Source organism: Saccopteryx leptura, chromosome 4 (genome assembly GCF_036850995.1).
Source record: "Saccopteryx leptura isolate mSacLep1 chromosome 4, mSacLep1_pri_phased_curated, whole genome shotgun sequence".
NCBI lineage: Eukaryota > Metazoa > Chordata > Mammalia > Chiroptera > Emballonuridae > Saccopteryx > Saccopteryx leptura.
Genome location: NC_089506.1, coordinates 184,650,851 through 184,676,458, shown reverse-complemented (window position 1 = coordinate 184,676,458; position 25,608 = coordinate 184,650,851). Strand labels below are relative to the sequence as shown.

The 25,608-nt window shown below is 46.3% G+C and overlaps 1 protein-coding gene across 2 annotated transcripts in view; it reads left to right on the top strand.

The window, feature by feature from the left end:
• Positions 1–25,608, top strand: part of MARCHF3 (membrane associated ring-CH-type finger 3) — a 159,236-nt gene that overhangs the window by 106,866 nt on the left and 26,762 nt on the right. For both annotated transcript variants that reach the window (XM_066382135.1, XM_066382134.1), the window contains exons 2-3: positions 6,038–6,284; positions 9,112–9,316. In XM_066382135.1, the coding sequence (XP_066238232.1) occupies positions 6,094–6,284; positions 9,112–9,316 (396 nt within the window). In that variant the 5' untranslated portion in view covers positions 6,038–6,093. The remainder of the gene's footprint in view (positions 1–6,037; positions 6,285–9,111; positions 9,317–25,608) is intronic.

The window sequence follows — 25,608 nt, the reverse complement described above, 5'->3', positions numbered from 1 at the left end:
CGTCTGGTGGTTTTCCCTGAATTAGCTAGGGCATGATTACTAGTGCTCTGTCAACTCTAGCTCAGAAGGGTCTGGGAACACTTTAGACTGGCTGGTGGCCTATATTTGGGCAACGTAAAGCGGACTTGAAATGGCTGGACTTTATACCACCAGAAACTTCCCAGGAAAACCTAGTAAGTTCTCAAAAAAATATTTTTTGAATGGACAAAAGGATGAATAAATCAGTTTGCTCCTTTGATTTGCTTTGTTGATCAACTCTGGATGTGAAGGTGGCTCAGGACCCTTCCAGGATATACTGGAACCTGAGAAGCCCACTCCTTAGAACCTCTGGAATTGACATTGGAATTTAATTTGGAAGTGCACTATTGCTCTGGACTGCACCTCCAAGCTTTGGGGGGCTCAGGCCACTGCCCGGGCAGCCCACATGGTTAGTGTCTGCTGGCATATACACCATTATGCTCACCTTTAAACCCCCTGGGTAATTTTTATACACAGACAGAGATCCCAGCATCCCAGATTCCTCCCCCACCTTCTCCTACCTCTAAGAGATTAAAGTTGACTTGGCACTAGAAATACAGTTCTGATAGAAGTAGGCCTGAAAGGCACTTGGGAGAGGCTTGTGTTTTCTTATTTTCTAGTGTATTTCTCACGCACTAGGTTCACTAAGATAATGGTAGCTGCTATGACAACTAGACCCAAGTACGTATCTCGAACCTAATAGTAGTTATTCATCATATATCATTTTTTTATTTTTCAGTGAGAGGAGTGGAGATAGAGAGACAGACTCCCGCATGTGTCCCAACCGGGATCCACCCAGCAACCCCCATCTAGGGCCAATGCTTGGGCCAGCCAAGCTATCCTCAGTGCCCAAGGCTAACGCTTGAACCAGTCGAGCCATTGGCTACAAGAGGGGAAGAAAGAGAGAAGGGGGAGAGGGTGGGGAAAAGAAGCAGATGGTTGCTTCGCACGTGTGCCCTGATTGGGGATTGAACCTGGGACATTCGCATGCTCGGCCAACACTATCCATTGAGCCAGCTGGCTAGGGCATCATGTATCTTTACTAAACACTTTCATGGAAGAATGACATGTGTGCTCAGGGATATGAAGGGGACAGGACTAAGGAGAATGAGGAGAAGTGGGCATACAAGGAAGAGACTCCCTTTGCGTTCCCCCTCTAAGAAGATGGAGCGGTACATCAACAAGGCTCACCTGTGATCCGAAAGGTGCAGCATCGTAGAGGTCAACCAGCCACGGGGCATCAGAAACGGGATGCAGCCCAGGCCAGAAGAAGAGCAGGAATAAAGCTTAATGTCGTAATAAAATGCAGCCTTCACCGTGTGTGGCTTGTTCCAATTTACAAAGCACGTTTGCGTGTATATTATTTCAGACCTCACAAACAACCAGATGTGGCTCAGGGAGTATTAGTACCCTGGTTTCAAATGTGCAAGAAATCTCAGCAAAGTCTGAGAGACGGTGATTTTCCCTCGTGAACAGTGAGCCAGGGTGCGGGCTTGGGTGTCCTGCCTTTAAGAACAGAGCCTTCCCCTGTGACTCCGCGATCCAGGCTGCGGAGGTGAGCGGAACTGGCTTCCCTGCCCTTCCCCCCTTGTCCTCTGAACACGTCCTTATGATACCAGACATGTTCCCATGGAAATCACTTACCAATGGCAGCCTGCTCAGAAATGCAGCAACAATTATCTGCAGCCTGGTTGGCTCTTTGCTTTTGTAAAACCTGTACTCTGTCCTTTAAAGGGGTCACAGTTTTACAGACAGTCCTTTTTGTCTTAACAATTGTCTAACGGGGCTTGCATTTATCTAGCCCTCCCTCCTTTTGTGTTGTCTCCCTCTCATCTACCTGTTCCGCTTTCTGCTGCTGGATTTGGCCAGTGCCGAATTATGTTTTATTCTCAGCCTGAGTAAAACATTTTACAAGGTGGCAAGCCTGGCCGACAAAGGCGCATCCTCCCAGTGCAGCTTGAGGCTTCCAGGTGATGCAGACAGCACTCCCTCCCAGCACGTCTGGTCCTGAAACACCCCAGAGAGCAGAATTCTTGGGTGGGCTGGAAAGCCATTTTCTCACATGCAGCAATATTAATAAGAAAGTGGTTGGCCCTGGCCAGTTGGCTCAGTGGTAGAGCGTCGGCCTGGCGTGCGGAAGTCCCGGGTTCGATTCCCGGCCAGGGCACACAGGAGAAGCGCCCATCTGCTTCTCCACCCCTCCCCCTCTCCTTCCTCTCTGTCTCTCTCTTCCCCTCCTGCAGCCGAGGCTCCATTGGAGCAAAGATGGCCCGGGCACTGAGGATGGCTCTATGGCCTCTGCCTCAGGTGCTAGAGTGGCTCTGGTCGCAACAGAGCAATGCCCCAGATGGGCAGAGCATCGCCCCCTGGTGGGCGTGCCGGGTGGATCCCAGTCAGGTGCATGCAGGAGTCTGTCTGACTGCCTCCCCGTTTCCAGCTTCAGAAAAATACAAAAAAATAAATAAAAATAAATAAAAATAAAAATAAATAAAAAGAAAGTGGTCAAAGGGTGCTTGGAATTTTGCAGAAAGATCAGTGAGAGAGACCAGCACTAGGCTACAAACCCACAGCTCAGCTCTTTTTAGCATCTGTGGCCCCAGCCTGCTGTTTTCCCAGGTGGCTCTGCGTAAGACAGAGAAGTGCAGTGGGCCATTTGTCACTGCCCCAGGTGCAGTATTCATGCCAGTTGGTACATGCAGCCTTCAGGGCCCACTCCTGCCCACGTCTGGGTTGAGGCCTCTGCACTTCCTTTTGACTGAGATTGGGGAGAATGTGCTCCCTTCTCTGCTCCTCCACCTGAGTAGATGAATAGATTGATTCACTCTTCTGGGGTTGGAACCAACCCAGCCCTTCCCACCATGATCAAAGGTGCCTATGGTGTGTGTGATTCCTCCCAGTCCATTGTCAACTTAAGACACCGTGTTTTTTATTTATTTTATTTTTATTTTATTCATTTTACAAAGGAGAGAGAAAAAGAGAGGAGGGGGGGAAGGAGGAACAGGAAGTATTAACTCCTATATGTGCCTTGACCAGGAAAGCACAGGGTTTCGAACCAGCAACGTCAGCATTCCAGGTCAATGCTTTACCCACCACACCACCACAGGTCAGGCGACAGTGTTTTTTAGAAGTGTGGGGACTCACGATGCCAGTCTTAGTATCTTGAGGTTATTCTGCTGTGTGGTGGTCAGAGGATGCGCTGGTGCGTTCTTCAGTGAGCGCTAGACTGGAGTCTCATTTCAATCAGGTCCTGAGTTGGGTTCAGGACATCTGCAGAGATGCACAAGGGAAAGAGCCCAGGCTTGCTTGCAGGAGAAGGAAGAGGAGAGGAGCCTTGTGTTCCTTTATGTCCAGCTCAGTGCCTGGCACCCCTTGTGAACAGAATAAACTGATCAGATAAATGGCTGGTAATATTCCTTCTGCCTTTGAGAAGAGAAGGATAATGAAATACATCATCCGGAAGTGAAATTACAAAAACTCCACTTCTAGAACTGTTTTAAGGGCATTTTATTGCAAATTTAGATTAGACATTTAGATCTACTTCTTTTGATGAGGACTTGGTCTAGGTGATAAGGAAATGAGCTTGGGAACATTATGTGCCCAGCTGACAGGCCTTCACTAATCAGGGTAGCCCAACTACTGACAATGCTGGTCTCGCTTCCTCACTCCGTGCATCCCCTCTCCGCCTTCTTCCAGTTCCCTCGAGTGGAGGGAGGGAGTGTTTGGCCCTCTGAGTTGGAATTATGCAAAACCCGAAAATAGACTTTCATAGCGCACCCAGACATAATGATTCCATGCGGCAAGAAGGTCACTGTGTCTGCTTTTCCTGCCAAGACACCCCTGGCTCTTAATCTATGGCTGCCTTGTGAAGCAAGAAAGCTGTGCCAGGAAGTTACACTCTGTGACTGTGAGGCATTATGAGAATTTTAAATCATGTCAATGGGTGTTGTAAGGGCAAGGCAGGGGAGGGAGATTAGACACAGTTTTAGAAGACGGTCTTTGAACATCCTTTTTTTTTTCCACAGCCTGAGAGCTACCATAACTCAGTTTAAAAAAAAAAAAAAGGTTATCTGGCCCCAGCTGCAAATCAACTCCACCCTACCAATTCTGCAAAAAATTAAAAAGATAGCCACCCAAAAAGTTAACTGTGATTATCTGAGTGGTGGGATTATGAATTAGTTTTTTCTTTGTGCTTTTCTGTACTTTCCATAACATATCAATCTTGCTTTTGCAATATTCAAAAAAAATTAACAACTTCTATTTAAAAAGAAAAACTATACTAGCTGATTATCTCATTGTGTTCTTTGAAAGCTCAGTACCTGGTGATTAAAAAGCCCACCAGAGGCGTGACAATGGCATGGAAGGGGCAGCCCTGCCCCTGCCCTCACATCAAGCCACAGAACAGAGCTGGTGTCCACAGCCCTCTCACCACTACAAGGTCCCAAAAGGCTCATCGGAGAGGCCTGACCTCAGACCCTGAGGGGACTCATGGCAGCCAAGGAGCACGGGAAAGGCAGCATGCTGAGCCAGACCTCTGCAATAAGAAAGGGATTCAGTTCCCATCAGTTGTCTCTGATGGTCAGGCCTACTTGACATGTGCTTGTTGGGAGGGGCAGTGTCAGCCCAGTTCATCTGGAAACACTGTGTTCTCATCCTAAGAATGTCCAGTTGATGCACATTTTTTTTGAAAATTGGGAAGATCCTGTTTTCCAGACCTTTAAGAGTCAAGTGAAGTGTAATAAGTAGAGACAAATATCTGGGCGCAAAGAACACTTTGAGAAGTTCCAACAATCCTCTTGAGGTTGGGGGGTGATTCTTTTAGATGTGAGGCTTTGGCCACCAGACTGGTTACTGACCATGGGCTCAGTCTGTCAACCAGTCCTGCCTCCCACTAGGCCATGTTGGGCTCAGGAGCTTGAGGTTAGCAGGCTGGGCAGAAATAGTCTGTATGAACTGTAAAACTGTCATATCACCTTTAGACAGAAATAATTCCTCCTGCAAGTTTCTGTAAAGCCCTCTCTTTCTTACACGTCACATGCAGAATTAGTTTGAATGTAGTGAGGTTTCTTACTCCAGTGGGCCTGACTGCTCTGAACTTGAGGTCAGGTTCAATCTCACACGACGCAGATCAGACACAGAATTCCTAGCAGTCTGCATGATTGTGTATCAGGGAGGAAAGGCTGTCATTAAGAATGGATTATTTTTAATAAGCAGTAGAGATTTCATTCATCAGTGTCTCCCATTCTATGACAATGCTGTGTTCATGGACTTTAGGTAGTGCATAAACAAACAAAACTCAATACCAGTATGTTTATTGTAATGTTTATGAGGAAGATATATAACAAGATCATCCAGCTCATCATTTCATAAATAACTTTACTTCATGCTAAAATAGGCTAAATTTTTAAAAGTCGTGAACTTTCAAGCCATAAATAGATCATTGTATTATGAATCAGATGTGGCAAAAGTCTGTATGGTGGTACGTTAATTGAATGATTCATGTTTGGCAAATATTGCCCTTCAAGGTGCTACTTGGCCAGATTTGCTTTTATATTTTTTTTTCTTTCTCTCCTTTTTAAAAAATATTAGTATCTCAAAATGAAGCCACATGGAGGATAAATTGCTTACAAGAAGAAATAGTTGCGATCAGTAATAATGATTCTAGTAACTTTTAGAAAGTGTCAACAAAGACTTATTGCTTCTCTGGTGCAGAACGGGAGAGCTGCTTATCTTGTCTTCAGATCCGGCTTTGGAGCCATCATTCTCTCCCCTCTCCCAGAACAGGGATCCTAAATGTTTATGTACCCTGACATGCTCGTTGTCTTGTTCATAACCACATCCGCTGTTTCTTGTGGGTTCTGTGTGTGTGCGTGCGCATATTAAGTGGTCACAAGTTAATGCGCCACATCTAGGCTACCCTGTTATTTATATTAAATAATGACATGATGATGTTGGTAGCGTATAATTCTTCATTTCCTATTAACCACCCTGCCCAAGTAAACTGTTTTCTGATCTCTCGTAGATGGAAATCCTGTATGAATGTGGAAGCCATTAGCAGAGTAATTGCTGTCTGTTACCATGACAACCAGCCGCTGCAGTCACCTGCCCGAAGTGCTGCCAGACTGCACCAGCTCCTCCGATGCGCCGGTGGTGAAGACCGTGGAGGACTGTGGCAGCCTAGCAAATGGACAGCCGCAGTATGTCATGCAAGTTTCTGCCAAGGATGGGCAGCTGCTGTCAACAGTAGTGCGGACTCTTGCCACCCAGAGGTAGTACCACAATTAAAATGAAAATAAATATATGTGTGATTGATCCAAACAATGCCCTGTCAGATGGAAAATGCTAAAAAGCATGTGATTCATGCTCAGGTCTTTGTGTCAGGTGAGAGGAAGTACTAGGGGGAGGGGTGGAGACTACACAAGTTCTGTTTCTATAGCAATAAGGTATAAAGCTAAAAATTCACATTGTCCACTTTTCCACTTAAAGTCATACTTGCAGAGAGAGCCAGGCAGGGAAGGATCCCACAGGACACAGGGCCCCTTGCTTTACATTCATTTTGACATAGCAACAGTAAACACACTCATTGTCTCCAGGCCCTAACAAATGTGACCATTTGTTAGAATAGAATGAAGGGGGCACCTGATTTCAGGTGGCTGAGTCAAACTGATTGGATTCGTGGGCAAAACTTTTGAAGGGACAGTCCTGGTGTGCAAGCCGGTCAGCACTGCCTGATAGGAGCACTGACGGGGCCACTTCCTGGCTGGGCGAGTCTCTTCTCTGTACATCCCCACTTGGGGGCCTCTTCTGTTGCTCCCTCCGTTGCTCCTCATGGGCCCCCGGAACCCAGGGCCCTTCATACACACCCTACCCCATGAAGCATGCTGTTGTTAAAGCCCCCACAGCTTGTCTCCCCTGAGTGATGAACCAAAGCAAAGCTTAAGGCTTCAACAGCCCAGAGATGGCTTATCCAGGCCAGAGCTTTGTCCCTGGAGGTCCCTTGTGCTGTTGCTGCCCGGTGGCAGGTTGAGAGCTGCAGGCTGCCTGTCCAATAAGTACGCCTTGGCTTCTCCAGCTTTCTTTCAAAAATAGGTAAGGGGGCGTTGACCTATGAATATAACATGTATATCAGCACTGGACTTGCCTCTGAATATCAGCCCTGACACTTCTGACCCTGAAATTTGTGTCAGTCACTCATACCCTGACCGCTTACCTTGGTCTGAGCAATCGAGCCAACCCATCCAGCGCAGATGCAGGTCCACATCTCCGGACGTGTGCCCGCTGCAGGACGGCTGGTGGCACCACCGCATTTGCTGTTGCCGCCGGCATGCACGTGGTATCTGCCACACATGGACACACACACCCATGCGTGTTGTAAACACTGTCCGTTTAATTTGTGCTGCTGTTGCCAAGGGGAGAAGTAGAGCGGGGGTAGTTAATATATATTTTTGCACCTTTGGGAAAGCTTCTAACAATTGATGAGCGTCATTGCTCATCTGTGAACTGAGACAGATACCTGTCACCCATGGATTCATCAAACCCCTTGGTTGATTGGGAAGAACAGGTTGCAGAGTTAAAATGAGCCTCGTGAACCACCGTGTGCACGTGTGTGTGTGTGTGTGTGTGTGCATGCCACTTTTACATGTTCTCCCACCACGTAGTAATGTAAACTAGTCAGTTTTACGATTCTACATGCAAGTGGCTCAATGTAAATGAAGGAGGCCAGGAATAATGAGAGAAAAAATCAACTCTAAACTTGTGTTTCCTGCCACTGAGCATGAACATGTCTTTTAGGCAAGTGAGGAAGATGTCCTTTTCTCTTTTAATCCCCTTTCACCCTTCACTCATTCCCAGGATCGTCCCCTGAAAGGCCTGTGGGAAACAGTAGTGTTTACATGGCTATTTCCATTTAGACCAAAGATGGTGTCAGGGAGTGCTGGGCAAGAGCCTGGGTCAGTATTGTCTTTGGGGGACTGGAAGTGACAGGGGAGAGCAGGAGAAGAGGCTGGTCCTCAGGTTGGCACGCACCATGGATGACATATTTTAATGTCTATTGCCCAGGAAAGGAGAGCTCACACAGTATAAAAACATCGCTCAGAAAGAGGTAGTCCTCTGACGGGACACAGTAGCCATGGAGAAATGAGGTCATCTTTGTTTGACCCTTCCATTGGCCACTGATTTATGGCCATGTAATTTGATTTTCCCTGGCCTGAATATTTCTGCGAATGAAAATAGTTAGCATTAACCTGGCATTTACTACATGCTGGTCCCTTGTCTAAGCTGTCTTTTCTCATCCTCACAATCACCGGATGAGGAAGGCACCAATCTTTGTACCTACTGTAGAGATGAGAAAACTGAAGTACAGAAAAAGCTAGGCAGCTGGTAGGCAGCAGAGCTGGTGACCGAGCCCAGTAGCTGGACTCCAGAGCCTGCCCCATGAGCCGCTATACCCGGTGCCTGCAGAAAACGTGCTGGCGTGGTTTTTCCAAAGTAAAGGCAGAGTTCTAGACTGAGGCCACCTTGGTCAAACATACTCATTACTCCTTTCAGCCTAGTGTCCTTAGCATCCTAGGAGAGTTCAAAGGGCCGACCTGCTACCCAGCTTTGTGCTGAGTGGCAGCTCCGGGCGCTGGCAGCCAGGTAACATGTCTCCCACGCTATTGAAGGAGGGACGATGGGCATCTCTGGGTATTGAAAAGTGTCCTGGCCAGGTTCAAAAGACACAATTTGTCTAGAAATTACAATTGGTGTCATTTTAAAACAATTTCTGCACTTCATGGCGAGGGATGGTTTTTATTTTTTAATTGGGAGTTTGCCTGAATTACATCTGTACCAAGGGCTGAAGTAACATGTTGCTTCTTTCCACTCACTTCCGGCCCCAGGCTACTTTCTATTTCTCTGTATTGGTAAAAGTAGATGCTCCAGGACCGTGGCACTGGCCTCCATTGCCAAGTACAAGTGTAGAGCTAGGGTTTTGAAGCAGGTGTCTCTTCTGAGCAGCTGCCACTGGGGAGGGTCTGAGGACACAGAGCCAGAGGACCGTCCGCGTGGCAGTGGTTTCCCGCCCAGTGACCAGCGGTGCCCCTCCTTCTCTTGCAGCCCCTTCAATGACCGGCCGATGTGCAGGATCTGCCACGAGGGCAGCAGCCAGGAGGACTTGCTCTCGCCCTGTGAATGCACGGGGACCTTGGGGACAATTCATCGGAGCTGCCTGGAGCACTGGCTGTCGGCCTCCAACACCAACTACTGTGAACTCTGCCACTTCAAGTTTTCACTGGAGCGCAAACCCAGGCCGGTAATGGAGGTCAGTAATTGGGGCACGTCCTGAGAACTTAGCTCTAATGAGCAGATGATGTCTGCTTTTATGCCCAGATCACAAATGCTGTGCAGCTTCACTGAAGCACGGGAATAGCTGTGTGAGAATGTGTGTGTGTGCGCGCACGCGCATGCGTGACACAGACAGAGACAGCGCACTAACTCACTCAGGAGCCGCAGCAGAGCTAACCTCCACGAGGTGGAGACAGGAGAAGAAACCAGTGTGAGGCAAAGGGGAGGTTTAGAGACTTGATCTCCATCTTTCTGTCCCTGTGAAGTGGAGCAAGCAGTCACTTTTCTCTTTACACCCCATCTGCCCACCTTGAAGCAACACATCAGTGGGCCTAATTCTGAGGGGTCTTTATGAAAAAATTAAGGTGCCTGGTGGTTTGAATAGTTCCGTGACCTTCGGTAAGTTACCTGACCTCTTGGAAGTACCATGAGAATTAAATGAGTTGATGTTTATTAAGCACTTGGATGAATACTGGGTACATACATACACAGTATCTGAATTTTAAAAAATCTTTCCTAGGAAATTATACACAATTTTTTTTCAACTAATAACCTAGCATTAGAATCTTTTTTTTAAAGGTGGTGTTGTTAACCCAGCCATTAAAATGTCAGCCCAGGACATTCTCTTTTATGTTTTAGTGGCCACATGATTCTTCTATAGACTAAGGGTCTGGTCTTGTATTAACTGGGGGAATTGGAAAATATCATTGGACTATTTCTGTCCACTCTCCTATCTTCAATTTCTACTAGTCAATTAAAAATTGGATCTTGGCAACAATAAACATTCTAATACATTATGAAAAAGACCCCAGACGTTGTGCCTATAATCCAGACCTACCGGTAACCGCCTCCTTATTTCAACAGCTGACCCAGCAAAACTGTGGTATTAAACTAAAGCTGGAAATCAAGAAGCCCTTCTGGGAGACCATTTAAAACAGTATGTTAGCGCCTCGGCACTCACGGCTCCGGAGAGCTTTGTGTATATATACATGTATTCTCTTGGGTTTAACCTTGAAATTTTAATCAGGACCTGTAACTGAGGCCTGTTTTTAACTATGACTTGCTTGCCAAATGGCACAAATTTATTTGACTTGCCCCAGTAAACTCTATGCTTTTTTTTAAGACTCCAGATCAAATGCCCTCTTAATTTAGCCATCTTGCTGCTTGACAACCACTTTCAGAATTCATATTTATAGAGTGCCCATCAGGGGTTTGGCCCTTTGCCACATTCACTGGGATTTACATGTCAGGGCTTCTCTGCAGAGGAGGAGATAGAATGAAATGATAAACAAAGGAGGTGAACATTCCTCGAGCCCAATGGCAAAAGCTAAAAAGAAGCCTATTTCTCCTTTCTAGAAATGTTTTGGAACTTCCCCAAGTTGATATGGTAGCTTCCCCAGAGCAGCTGGTTTCCCAGAGTGAGACAGTGTGTGTGTGTGTGTGTGTGTGTGTGTGTGTGTGTGTGTGTGTGTGTGTGTGTGTACTCGTGTGCACACACTTTAGATTATCTCAGATTACACCAATGCCGTAACTCCCAGGGGACCCACAGACTCTCAGTAAGGGGAACGTACCCACACAGAGATATTTCTTCAGAGTTGCCTGTGTCAGGCCGCAGACAGTCTCCAGGATCTTAGGCAACTGTCATTTAAATGAGGAAACAAAGCAAATGACCTTGAAAATGTGTGAGGTACGCTGCAAGATTTAGGGCTTCGCGGACGGAAACTTCGCCCAAACGGTCGCTGGTGGTGAAACTTCCATTGCGCAAATGGAATGTGACATTTTTCAGACTTAATAATGATTGAACAAGTTGAAAGTGAAAGGCAAACCCTCCCCGGCCAGGGGAGGCCGGCCGTTTGATCATCCCAGGGCAAAATGAACTTGCTGTCTGACCACAAGCAATAAAACAAGGTTGTCTTTGGTTTCCCAGCTGGAGGGCAAATGAGAACCAGGTGCAGGAAATGTTTAAACAGATGACATTACTAATTGACTTCTCCCCTTAGCAAAGGGAAGGTTGATGCACAGAGAGCATTGCTTCGCCATGCATTTACCTCCAGATAGACATGAATCTTTTCAGTAAATCATTAAAACCTGCCAGTTTGGGATAAGCATTAAATGTTTCATTACTTTGTTTCTCATTTTCACTCTTTTAATTGCTTTAATCATTACTTTATTTACTAGTTGGATCTGCCTTCTCATTAAAGCAAGAAAATTCCATAACATTTAATTTTACAATCAATGGGGTAATAACAGCTCCCGTTGCTAGAGGATGCGGATGAAAAAGTCATTTTGTAATTTTGTCAGCACCCAGACATGAACAGTGGTCGGAACTCCTTGAGCACCTCAGACTCCCACTCTGCAGTAAGCTCAGTCCTTCGCCAGCACAGCCTTTATCCCGCCGTAACACCATCCGAGGACACTTCCCCTCCACGCCCCTCCCTCACTCCCTGCGGCCAGCAGCTGGGGCTACACTTTTAACAGGTCAGGAACCCAGCTGGCATCTGTACATGGGCTGCTACATCAAGTCTTTTGTCCCCCTCCCCACAAAAGGCTGATTTTTATTCATAATGGCCAAATCAGGGGGCTGGTTTTTATTAGCACCCCCAAAGTGAGCGTCACCTCCATCTGGGTGGGGGCAGTGGCTCAGTTTCTCTGAGCTGCAGTAGATGGAAGGCGAGCTAGGAGCTCTCCCTGGGAGGCTCTATAAGGTTAAAGGTCCAAGCCTATTGTTCTTGTGCAAAAAATGCACTTAAAAGGATACATTGTATAATATATAATTTATACCTTAGTAAGTTGATTGTGTGTGTGTGTGTGTGTGTGTGTGTGTGTCTACTTACCGTCTACTTACTTGCCTGCCTACATGGCCAGACTTTAGTCTCATTTGGTAAGTTCATTGCCAATTTTATACCCTAAATATTTTCTTGTTGCTAAGTAAGCAAGTTTCAACCCAAGAGCTCCATCATGATCATCTGGTTTATTCAGATGTGCGTGAATTTCCTCTACAGTCCAGCTAATGCAAATCTCATAGAGACTGTGTCCAACAAGGTAAAGCTCAAAAGGAAAACATTCAAACTAGGCTGAGCCAGAAGGAAGAGCAAATATGACACACACGTGTTTCCCACCTACACAGCTGGCACTTCTCTCAGAAGACTACATATTTCTTGTTGAAGATGTGGCGGTTTGCGAGGTGAATTATCCCCAAGAATAATGACCTGGTAGAATGCAGTCAACAGACATCCATCAACCATAAAAGGATTCCCTAAATGACCAGCCTGGGTGGTTTTATGGTCTCTTTCCTGCTCATTTTTAGTTTTCCTCATTTCTAAGTTGAACTCTGATACCATTCTTTTATAAGGGTAAAATGGAATAAAGCAATAAAAATACCATGACTCGTTTCCCAAAATCACGTGCCTCGGCTCCAGCCTGCGGCCACGATTACACATCTAACTGAGCAGTTTGCCAGGGAAGTCCATCTTACTGTGTGCAGATTGCATGCTTGCAACATCAGTTTCTGCTGATGGGAGTAGATGCCCCCGACTTTCCTAAGACATGCATCAGTAACACCCAGCCTTGCCCGGGAAACTGGTGAAGTAATAGATCAGCTCATGGATGCTGTGCTTCAGATGAAACAGCCAGGAAAGGGGGGGGGGGGGTACAAGAATCTGGAGGAGAGGCTGCCGGGGATCTGCTCTTCCTCCAATCAGGGAGACAGGGCGATTTTTCAGAGGGAGTGATTATGTAGGTTTCCATCTTTCTGTTTCCTTCACATAAACCCACCTGACTGATAAGAATTGTCTGAACAACTAAAAGCTGTTCCCTGTGAATCAGAGGTTTGACTAAATTGAAACTGGGTGTTTTTCTGCATATTGATCACTCTGGACAATGGGATATAAGGCGAGGGGGGTGAGGATTAGGAATCTTTTTTCAAACCTCTTATTTAGCGTTCTTTTTCTAAGTCGCTGGAGGAAAATGGCCCTGCCACATGCCCTAGATTCAGCGGGATCTGCAGCACAGCAGGGAGCAGGGATGCACTGCTGTGGGGAAACCACTCTGTACCTTGGCTATTTAGTAGATTGAAGACTTCATTTCAACCCTCCTGATGGGTACAGATCAGACGTAGATGGGGACATTGCTAGACTCTCATTGTTGGGGGTTTTGTTTGGTTTTGATTCAATATATTCATTTAAGGAAAAATGTGAGCTTTTGGTTTTAGCGTATTCATTTTCATCAGCAAGCCCTTGGACCACTGGGGTAATTAGGGGATGACACCTTAGGGGATATAAACTGATTCGAGGAGCTTCCCAGGCATGAGGAGCACCTATTCCGTTCTTCAAAAGAAGGCGGACAAGCTCCTCTCTTTATTCCAACTCGTGAGTGCAGCCCAGTGAGTAAGGTGACTAGCCCATAATCACTGCATGTGACACGCAGTCAAGAAGCACCTGCTCATTAAATAAATGGATGGAGATCCTCTCCTCCCCCAATTGCAAACTATATATCATGTTCTTGGCCTATGGTTGTAAGTCATAGAAACTGACCCCTTGCCTGTTGAGGACAGTTTAAGACAGACTCAATTAATTGGACAGGGCTTTCGTATAACACAAACTGGCAACACAGCAAATGCGGTGATTCTGGCAAATCATTCCACCGCCCCCATCAGTGATCAGTCTGGTTTTAAGGCATGGCAGGTGGGGAGCTCTGTACGCTGGAACCAGAGAGGAGCACATGCGCACTGCAGGGCTCCGCAGGGAAACGCTGGTCTGAGTTAGAGAAGTGTGGTTGGGGGTTGGGCAGATCAGGCCAAATCAGAAAGAGCCAGGCCCGGCTAGTATTGGTCAAGCTTTTAGGAATCCGAGCACTGTGCTAGCAAACACTTCACCACAGTCTTGGCAGGGGGAGCTCCTGTTAACCATCTGGCGGGTGAAGAAACAAGTTTACCGTGGTGATGTTAGGTCAAGATTCCTCAGTGAGAAAAAGTAAGCGGGTCTCCTGGCCCTACATTCAGGCTGCCCTCCACTCCGTGTTGTGTTCTAGAGGGACAGCGTGGAAGTCCACATCCCAGTGTCTGTGAAATAGCATGTGGAGGGGTTTAGTTTAATCCACCAGGAGCTCCCAGTTCCCACGCCCATGTCCGCCACAGACTGCCTCCACGTGAGCTCCAGGGTGTGCAGTCAGGGGTTCTTCCTGCTCCGCCACTCCAGGCTGATGAGGCCCCTCCCTTCCAGCTCCAGCTACCTAAGGCCACGCTCCCACCCGATCCACGTGGGGCTCAAGCCTCCCAAAGCAGAGGAAAGAGCTACATAGCAGGAAGGACAAAGGGAATGTCAGGTACCAGAGGGGAGTGTGTGCAGGGACTCCTTGTCTATTTTATGGGCCACAGAATAAAGGTCCCACTAACTGAAATCTTTGCCAGTGACCTTCCCCAGCAGGGCTTAACATCACAACTGGGGCTGCCGTTCTAGAACTGTAGTAGGAACAGCACCGGGCTCACTGCTGGGAGCCTTGGATTCCTGTTCTTCCCCCCCCCCCCCCGGCCTGCAGCGAGAACCCAAACAAGTCATTTTTCTTCTTTGTGCGTCAGCTTCCTCCCCTGTAAAATAAAGCAGACCTCACCTCCTGGCAGCCTCATTCGTGCACACAGCTGTGCCTTATTGAAGTAACTTTTAAGACTTTGAATGCCTTTAAGTGGGACATGCACTTTCCAGCTTCCCAGGCCTCGCCTTTTGCTCACGTCCGCCCAGCCCTCTTCACCCTCTCACACCACCTGTTTACTGTTTGCAGCTGAGAGTCCAGAGTCGGGTGATTTCTCCCACCTTTAAAAGCGTCCTCTAATGCTATATGCATTGTCTTTTGTCGACATATCTTTCCTTCAGGGTAGTATAGGCTGACCCTAACGATCGCCCTCCTGTTGTAAGCGAGCTGAAGTGACTGGATCACACTTGCCTCTGTGTTGGCCGAGCTCTTCCTTGACCTCTGGTAAGGTCACTGAACAGGCCGGCCACTGGCCTCTGAGTGGGTTGTGTCACCGTCCTTGGTGCCAGCTGTGGAGCTGACATGCCTGGTGACCAGAGTCCAGCAATCCTTGATCCCGCAGTTATTGAAGCTTGCCTGTTTCTCCTGGTTTGGGTAGCTAATTGGGCAGTTGCTTCGTTACTTAAAGCTTAGTTACAAAGAAGCTGTTTTAAGGTATCTGTTAAATTCACAGCTTGCTTCATTAAAAAAAAATTGCTTCATTAAAAAAGCAAGCCAACCGAGTGTTCCCACGGCCGCCCCAGATGGAAGCGAGCTGCCTCCTTGTGCCTGTGCTTGTAGCTCATCCACAGCTGGCGAAGGCTTAATTTGGAGGGAAAATCAAGTTCCATGCATAAAAAGAATTACACATCTAGATTCTATTATTTCATTGATACTTGCAGTGCAAATTAGAATCCATGATCTCAAGAGGATCTTCTTAAATTCTAGTAGCTGCCCCTACCTCTCCATATCTGAGGAACAGAAACATAATCGATGCAGAACACCAAGAGTCCTTTCATACAACTTTTTTATTTTAGTTCTTTTGTTTTTAAAAATGCAGAGGAGGAGAAAGAACAATACAACCAACAGGTGTGTGTCCACCACCTAAAAGTAACAAATGTTAGCCTTTCGTAAGTGACATAACCATTTAAAAGGCCAGCAGCTTGGGTTAGCAGAGAGATAATGTCTGTAGTCTTTACTAATTTATCCTCAGTGGTCTCAAATATAGGAGAAAATGCAGCCAGGCTCTTCTTAAGAACATGCGGGCCAAGAATAAGAGGAAGTAAACAAAATGAGGCAGATAATCCTGAAAGATTCTAGACCCTTTGAGCTGATCCGTATGTAAGAATAAATAGGACGCCTGCTTTGAAAGGCAGACATCGAGCAGTTATTATGCGGGAGTTGGGGGGCGGGAGCTGGAGGTGAAGGCAGCCGGAGGTGAAGGCAGCCGGAGGCAGAGGGTTTTGTAAAGGGGAGTCTGATAGACGAGTGGTGAAGTGTCCCTTCGTGGCTGCTGTGTTCGCTAATCATCTTTCTCCTAAGTCTTGCTAAAACAACAAGGCACAATTAGCTTTCAGGAGTGGCCTGTGTAGGTAGGAGACACTGGGATGAACTGAAGGGAGACATAAGTGCAGAGGCCGGGTGCAGCTTTCTGATGCAGTTACAGAATACGCCTCAAACTCCCGCCTCCGAGGGCTTCTGCCGGCCCTCCTACCTCTTCTGCTTTGTGGCAACCACTGACACTTACCTCCAGAAAAAGAATACGCGCTTTTAAACAAATAGTGGTGTGAAACATTGTGAGCAGTACACGATTGTGGTTAAATGTTGCGTGGTGGACAATTGTATTAGAACGAGCCCAGGGGAGCAGTCCCTCCGTGAAGCCGTGGGAGATGCGTGGTCGCTTATTCTTTGACACCCTGCCACGCCCGACTGTGCTAAGAACTTGGCTTTCTAGAAAAGGCACAGATCTGGACATGACACTTCCATCCAGTGGCACTAATTGCACTTTGAGTCCATCTGTTTTTACCCTTAAGGTTCTCCCGCCCCCAAAGTTCTTTTTTCTGCTTAAGTTATTTACCGTTTCCTAGGCAAAGGGAAAATATCACATGCTAAACACCGAATAGAGCTGTCTCATTTCTGGGCCTTGAGTATCCCTATAACGGATATTATTCCATTTTATAGATGAGATAGCTAAGATTCCAAGATGTTAAGTGATTCTTGAAAGATCGTAAATACTTCCAGCCACAGGGCTAGGAAGGAGAAGAAGGATCCAGGTCTCTGGCTCCATAGGCCCTGCTCTTGCCACCACTCCTGGCTTCTTCCTTCTCAGCTCAGAAGTACTGTCTTTCACTTGCTCATTGACACACACAGGTGCAAGCACACACAGAACTGAGGGCTTCTTTATCAATGGCCAGCTTTTTAAGGGACTTGATATAGTTCAGAAAGGGGAAAATGAGCCTGACCAGGTGGTGACGTAGTGGATAGAGCATCGGACTAGGATGCGGAGGACCCAGGTTCGAGACCCCGAGGTTGCCAGTTTGAGCGCGGGCTCATCTGGTTTGAGCAAAGCTCACCAGCTTGGACCCAAGGTTGCTGGCTCGAGCAAGGGGTTACTAGGTCTGCTGAAGGCCCACGGTCAAGGCACATATGAGAAAGCAATCAATGAACAACTAAGGTGTCAAAACGAAAAACTAATGATTGATGCTTCTCATCTCTCTCCATTCCTATCTGTCTGTCCCTATCTATCCCTCTCTCTGACTCTCTCTGTCTCTGAAAAAAAAGGGGGGGGATGAAAAAATGAGGAATAAAGACCTGATTTCTCTCGATGCCGAATTCCTCTATTAAATCCCGAGCTGTGAGCTGGGAGGGAGGGATGAACAGGGGGAGCACAAAGGATTTGGGGGGCGATGAGCCTATTCTGCACAATGCTATGATGGTCTTTCTACATTTGTCCAAACCCACAGAATGCACAACACAAAGAGTGAGCTTTAATGTAAACTGTGGACCTGGGGGGATAATGCTGTGTCAGTGTAGGCTCATCCAGCGCAGCAGATGTGCTGTGGGAATGTTGATAAGGGAAGAGGCTATGCAGGTGGGGAGCCAAGAGATGTATGGGAGCTCTGTGCTTCCCACTGAATTTTGCTATGAACCTAAAAATGCTCTAAAAAATAGAGTGCATTAAAAAACCAACCCCAAGCGGGGCCCGATTGTGTGCTGGGACAGTGGGATGGCATTAGCACTGCGTGCCTCCTTACACCTGGTCTAGCTGGGAACAAAGCTCGTAGGTGTCATCCTATTAGAAGGCGGAAAAGTCATGCTCAGTTGCAAAGGAACTTTATACATACCTTGTCTTTTTTTTTTCTTTTCATCTAATTACTCTCTCTGCATTTGAGTCTTTATTTTACAGAGTTATCGTTCCACCAATTTCTTCTGAGATTAGTTCTAAGGGAGAGAGGTCATTAGAAAGCCTGGTGAACTCAGTGTGTTTAAGAGCCCTTCCCTCCTTTCACACATGGTTGGGAAGGTTCATCGCTCATAGTACGGTTACACACTCTTGTTAGCTCCGTTTCTCTCAAGACTGCCATCTAGGTAACTCAGCTTGGTAGAACTGGTTCTACAGCTCCTGAGGGAGACCGCTGGTCTTTCTCTTGAATTATTTGTATAAGTGCTTGGATTCTTGGCTGCACTTTTTTGGCAGGTGCAGCAGACTTGGGATGATTAGAAAGACCCCTGTCGCGTGTGGTGGCTTTGCTGTCCTCCTCCATTTTTACGGAACGTGTGTTTCTGTGCCGTGCCTAGTCACCGCCTGCCTTCATTCTTGAAGAGATAGGGACCCTGTGAGGTCGTCTGGAGTAAAACTGTTTCTTCACAATCCATTATTACAGAGTGAGAGGAGGAGAGCCACACTGTGATGGATCCAGGAGAGGAAAGTTATGTTTGCCCTTGTGTAACATGAAAGAGAAAACACTGCTTTGAAGCCCGGAAAATACTGAATACCGGGTTTCATTCTTCGGTGCGCCACTTAGGAAAATGCGTACATTTGTTTGTGATGATTGAAGTCAGATTAGAAAAAGAAAACGAAAGCTTTTCTACACATTATTTTACCACTGCTTCACCTCTAGCGATCCTGTTGGAAATGGGAAGTTGGGGTAAATTGGGAGGTTCTAAATCTGTTAAGGCTCTGAGGGAGACGGCTAATACGGCACATAGGAAATGCTGGCAAGTCGGAGCAGCAGGAAGTGGTAAAATAGAACCTGGAGGCATTGAAGGACTTGTGTCTGGGAAGAAACAATCAAAGCAAACATTGGGAGGTGCGAGGGGAACAGCCACCATCTTGGAAAGTAAAGCAGCCCCTCCGCCTGCCCCAGGCCTGTTCTTGGCATTGTGTTTGTTAGATGATGGGACCAAAGGCAAGAGAGATGGAAGCAATAAAGTGGTTCTAGTGTTTTTCTAAACACTGACTCATCTGCTTAAAGTCCACGACTTTAATGTTGAAACCCAGAAGATATTTATTCATCAAGATATACATGTTCTCAGCTGTTTATAAGACGTACCCGTCAGATATATATCTGAAAAGTAACCCTACTAGGTGAAGATGGGGCGAGCAGAAAGGAAATATCCAAAAACCAGAATTTATGCAAGATGGAGGGATATTTTTAGGGAAATCTACAGGACACTTCAATTTATTTTTAGTAAGGGGGTTTTCCAGTCTCAGATTTTTTTTTTTTTTTCTGAAGCTGGAAACGGGGAGAGACAGTCAGACAGACTCCCGCATGCGCCCGACTGGGATCCCCCCAGCACGCCCACCAGGGGCGACGCTCTGCCCACCAGGGGGTGATGCTCTGCCCCTCTGGGGCGTCGCTCTGCTGCGACCAGAGCCACTCTAGCGCCTGGGACAGAGGCCAAGGAGCCATCCCCAGCGCCCGGGCCATCTTTGCTCCAATGGAGCCTTGGCTGCGGGAGGGGAAGAGAGAGACAGAGAGGAAGGAGGGGGTGGGGGTGGAGAAGCAAATGGGCGCTTCTCCTATGTGCCCTGGCCGGGAATCGAACCCGGGTCCCCCACACGCCAGGCTGACGCTGAGCCAACTGGCCAGGACCCAGTCTCAGATTTTTTAAACAGCTTTATTGAGATAATTTATATACCACATAGTTCTTCCATTTGAAGTGTATAGTTAAGTGACACTTAGCATATTCACAGTGCTGTGGGACCATCACCACAGTCCGTTTTAGAATATTTTTATCACCCTAAAATGAAGCCTGCCTCAGCCTTCTCTCTACAATCCTCCCAGCCCCACCCCACCCCACCCCTGGCCCATCCCTTTATACTTCTATGGATTTCCCTATTCTGAAGCTTTCCTGTAAAGAGAATCCTATAGAATGTCGTCCTTTCTGACTGGCTTCCTTCACTTATCATCATGTTTACAAGGTCTAGTCTCAGATTTTACAGAAAATGTATCTTAACCTTCCTTGCTATAATTTTATTTGTTTTTGATTCCTTCTCAACATCCTATTTACCTTAATATACTGCTACTACTTAATATATTGCTACTTAATATACTGCTACGACTCGTTATCGTTTAGGGAGTCTGAGTCCTTACGCTCCGCCAGTGTTCTAGGCGCTCCGCTGCTCGCTCTGCGCTTCGTGTGCGTAACCACCTCCATTTGAGAGATGGGGAAACTGGCACAGAGCTGCCCATGGCTTGTCCCCCTCATAACGCTGTGCCTTTTCCCTGTCACAGTTCATGTGATAAAACCCTCTTCTCCGTCTCACTCTTTTATTGTATAGAAATCATGTGTACATTGACCTTTTTTTATATTGTCTGAATTTCGGCCATCTTTGCTCAATGAGAGTCTTTTTCTTCCTTTAATCCAGTTAATTTAATTTGTTTGGCTTCTCAATTCTGCTGTCCTACAACTATGCAATTATTATTTTTAATAAAACATTTTGTGTCCTAGGTGAATTTTTGTTCTTAACCAGGCTTACAGAAACATGATGGGTTCTCAAAAGGCAATCAAATCCTACTGCCCATATATTTTTTTAAAATATTACATAAGATTTTCTTTTATTTAAAAGCTCATTCACAAAATACCATATTCATAGATTTACTTTCTGGCATGTAGTTGAATGTGTTTAGTGTTTGAAATTCCATTCTTACATTTAAAAGTAAACGGGATTGCCCAGAAGTTTAGATGAATTTGTTTTGTTGTCAATCTTTTCCACGGTGAAGATATAAGTAGGTCATCTGAAAGCATCAGGTTTGGTTACAACCGCATAATGCATGTCTTTCTTAAGTTAAGTATTGGTGTTACACAAATGGTTCTTATTTCAGAAGCAGAGAGGACAGGTAGAACAAAAGAAGGGAGAGTTCTATAAATTGCTGAGACCTTGTAACAAACACAGAGTAAGAGAAGCCAAGGATGCCAGCTAGCGACGGACTACTCTCTAAGCACACTGCGCTGCGCTACGCAGGCCAGGAAGTCCCCCAGGCCTCCGGACGTGCTGGAGAGGGTCTCTTTTCTCTAGGGCTCTAGCTGATGGCTGACCCTGAATTGCTCCCAATGAAATGGCTGGGATTCAGGTGCTAAAGAATTTAATTTGTTCACACATGGGTGTTCAAGCTCAAAAGTTATTGCCTAGCCCCCTGTCCCTGGGTAAATACTGAACACGATGTGGGAACAATAAACTTTGTCCCAAAGATGAGAGCCTACTGATCATATTCTTAAATTCTTCAAACCTCAGAAAGTTGGATTGGACCAAGGAGTGTCTTAAGACATTTTATAGAAATGCTCTAAAACAGTGCATCTTCTTCTCAAATATGCTTGAGAATCTGAGAAAAGCTTGAAACTCATTAAAATGGATATAGATCATTATATTGTACTGTAATCATCAAACCTTCTAGGAGACTAGAAGTTAATTATCCCAGCCACTTAAAAGAAAACATAATTATGTAACATGGTAGCAGTGGTGATATCCCTACAATGGCAATGATAACAGTATTAAAGGTATCAAATTAACATATTGCACACCTTATAAAATGTGTATATGAAATACGTGCATTTTAAAAGAGCATATCATTGAAGGGGAAAAAACCCTTGAACTCTCTCCCCCGAAATGCATAGGCATCCAGTGTTCAAATACAGTCTCAAAGGCGTCACAGGTTTTCTGAAGCCCTACACCCTCGGTCCAGGACCTCTGATCTAGATACATACTTATGTAAATGGCAAGGCAAATATATATTCCAAAAATGTCTCCTGCACCCTTAAAATGTTTTAAACATGAAAAATAAGAGAAACTTTTGAACACTTCACTGTAAACTTCTTACTCTGTAAGGAGGCCAGGTTATAATTCTGTGGGTGCCATGACAATGGCCATAATTCGCTAGTCTTTTTTTTTTTTTTTTTTTTTGTATTTTTCTGAAGCTGGAAACGGGGAGGCAGTCAGACAGACCCCCCGCATGCACCCGACCGGGATCCACCGGCACGCCCACCAGGGGGCGATGCTCTGTCCATCCAGGGCGTTGCTCTGTTGCAACCAGAGCCACTCTATATAATTCGCTAGTCTTGAAGGGAGAGCTAGTGATTGGGTCTGCACATATGCAGGACTGGGCTAGTTATTAACTTGGGTCCTTCCATGGTTGGCTTGATTCTGCCTTGGAGACACATAGGGGACACATGTCTCAGGACCATTCAAGCTAAAAATCTATGTCTGTCTCCCAGTTGGAGCAGAGCTTTCCCATAGACAGGAATTGTGTTCAGCCAGCCAGGCCCCGGCGTGCCCTTCTGTAAATGCCAGTCCTTGATGTCATGGCCCGTGTCATTTGAGCTGTTGCCCCTACCACCTTAAGAATGTCTGCCCTAAAGACAGCTTCATGAGATTTGTAGCAAATTGGTCTACAACAGTGGTCCCCAACCTTTTTTGGGCCACAGACAGGTTTAATGTTAGAAAATATTTTCACGGACCGGCCTTTAGGGTGGGATGGATAAATGTACCATGTGACCGAGACAAGTGTCAAGAGTGCGTCTTAGACGGATGTAATAGAGAGAATCTGGTCATTTTTTAAAAATAAAACATTGTGCCCTGGCCGGTTGGCTCAGTGGTAGAGCATCAGCCTGGCATGCAGAAGTCCCGGGTTCAATACCCGGCCAGGGCACACAGGAGAGGCGCCCATCTGCTTCTCCACCCCTCCCCCTCTCCTTCCTCTCTGTCTCTCTCTTCCCCTCCCGCAGCCGAGGCTCCATTGGAGCAAAGATGGCCCGGGTGCTGGGGATGGCTCCTTGGCCTCTGCCCCAGGTGCTAGAGTGGCTCTGGTCACAACAGAGCGATGTCCCGAAGGGGCAGAGCATCGCCCTCTGGTGGGCAGAGCTTTGCCCCCTGGTGGGCGTGCTGGGTGGATCCTGGTCGGGCGCATGCCAGAGTCTGTCTGACTGTCTCTCCCCGTTTCTAGCTTCAGAGGAATACAAAAATAAAAAAAATAAAAAATAAAATAAAACATTGTTCAGACTTAAATATAAATAAAACAGAAATAATGTAAGTTATTTATTCTTTCTCTGCGGACCGGTACCAAATGGCCTGCGGACCGGTACCAAATGGCCTGCGGACCGGTACCAAATGGCCCACGGACCGGTACTGGTCCACAGCCTGGGGGTTGGGGACCACTGGTCTACAACTAATGAACATAATCACGAGAAGTAATGCCAACAAAATAGAAATTGTCGACCTCGCCTCATATAACACCATGGCATATTTTTTCCTGGTGTTCTGATAACCTGGGCCCTATATCTAATGAATATCCAAAAACAGATACCCTCAAAGTCCCAGGGAGCAGTATACACCGATGTCTGGGTTGCCCTGGGCAGAAAGAGGGAGACTCTAGATGTGAGATTAGGGAAGGCTGTGTTTGAAAGTTTGAAAATCACGACCAGCCTAGGCAATGTGAGCATGAAGTACACAGCACAGTCCAAATTCCTTGGATGCTGTTGGGCTCCCTTTGAAATTTGAGGACGGCAAGTTTCAAACAAAAATAAAGAGGTTCAGACTAATACTACCACGGCTCATGAACTTAAGCCATTGCCTCAAGTGGAGCCTTAAGAGATTCCAAATTCATTTGTTGCTAGGATGTGTCTAATGTCAGTAAGATCAGTCAGGACCTCCTAACTACTTGGGGTCTTTTATGGCAGCAAAACATTGACCTGTAGGAACTGTGAACCTAAAATTTCCTTTCTTCTCACAGTTTTTTCACCTAGCAGAAATTTTCCCCTTTCTCACAGTGTTTCTATTCTTGCTTACTTTGGGAGTCGGTGACCCTGGGACAATGTCTCTATCCTCTATTTTACATTTCATTGAAATGCCTCCACCACACGCTGCTTGGGTCATTCTTATACTTCCATTCTCATTATGTCTGAGGGATACAGATTTTTAAATGTGGTCCCAACCCTGGCTGGTTGGCTCAGTGGTAGAGCATCAGCAAGGCGTGTGGAAGTCCAGGGTTCAATTCCTGGCCAGGGCACACAGGAGAAGTGTCCATCTGCTTCTCCACCCTTCCCCCTCACCTTTCTCTCTGTCTCTCTCCTCCCCTCCTGCAGCCAAATCTCCATTGGAGTAAAGCTGACCCAGGTGCTGAGGATGGCTCTATGGCCTCTGCCTCAGGTGCTAGAATGGCTCCAGTTACAATGGAGTAACGCCCCAGATGAGCAGAGCTTCGCCTCCTGGTGGGCATGCCAGGTGGATCGGGTGCATGCGGAGTCTGTCTCTCTGCCTCCCTGCTTCTCACTTCAGAAAAATACATGTGTGTGTGTGTGTGTATATATATATATATATATATATATATATATATATATATTCCGATTTTGAACACTTTTGAATATGATCTCTCTATGTATATTCCTTTAAACACCCCCAGTTATCAAAATAGGGATTTATTATCCTTATTCATGTTATTTATCATAGTCTCATTTCGTGTTCCAACAGGGTCTTTTTCTTGGTACACTCTCCTGGCACCTTTTACCCCGTGATTCTGTCCTCCTGGAAGTAATTATTCAAAGTTTCAGAAGCCCAGGCTCCGGCGGCAGGCCAGCAGAGAGGGTGTTAGATGCCAGCAACTTTACCAGCTGGAGGGTCAGGGGCCCATGAGAGCCCGAATGAAGCAGGACTCAGGGGACTGAGGGCTGCTCTTTGTGTCCTGTTTATAAACATCTACACAGTATGACTCTCTTGCCTCCCAGAGTGAATCATTTCTGTTTTTGGCACTGTGCATCTTATTTATCAATTTCTTCTGCAAATTTGTTTTCTTGCTCTCCATCCCCACCTGGTTGTTCATCTCCTCTTACATTTCTGGCTTTGCATTGATCACATATGCCACCTAGTTTGCAGCGTCTTCTCCTATTTCAGATAAGCCGTCTTCATTTGGCTGTGATCACTTCTGCACAGTGAGGATGTAAAATAATTAGAGAGAAATGATTCCTGTTTTGCTTATATCCAAAGTTGAAAGTGAATATATAAAATTATTTTACCATTTAATCCTGCTGTGTTGCTAATCTTATCTTCAGAAAATGTCAAACCATTGGTGGGAGTGTGTGTAGCATTTGTTTAAATAATGCCAAATCTAAATTATAATGTCCCAGACACAAATATAGTACTTATGGAGCATTATAGCCCATTAATTGGCTTATTGGCCTAACTCCTCCAGGGAGCAGCACAAATCTCCCGGGTGTCCTTGAGTGTGACTTATGCTTCAGCCAAATCGCTGCTGTGAGTGCCAGAGCCAC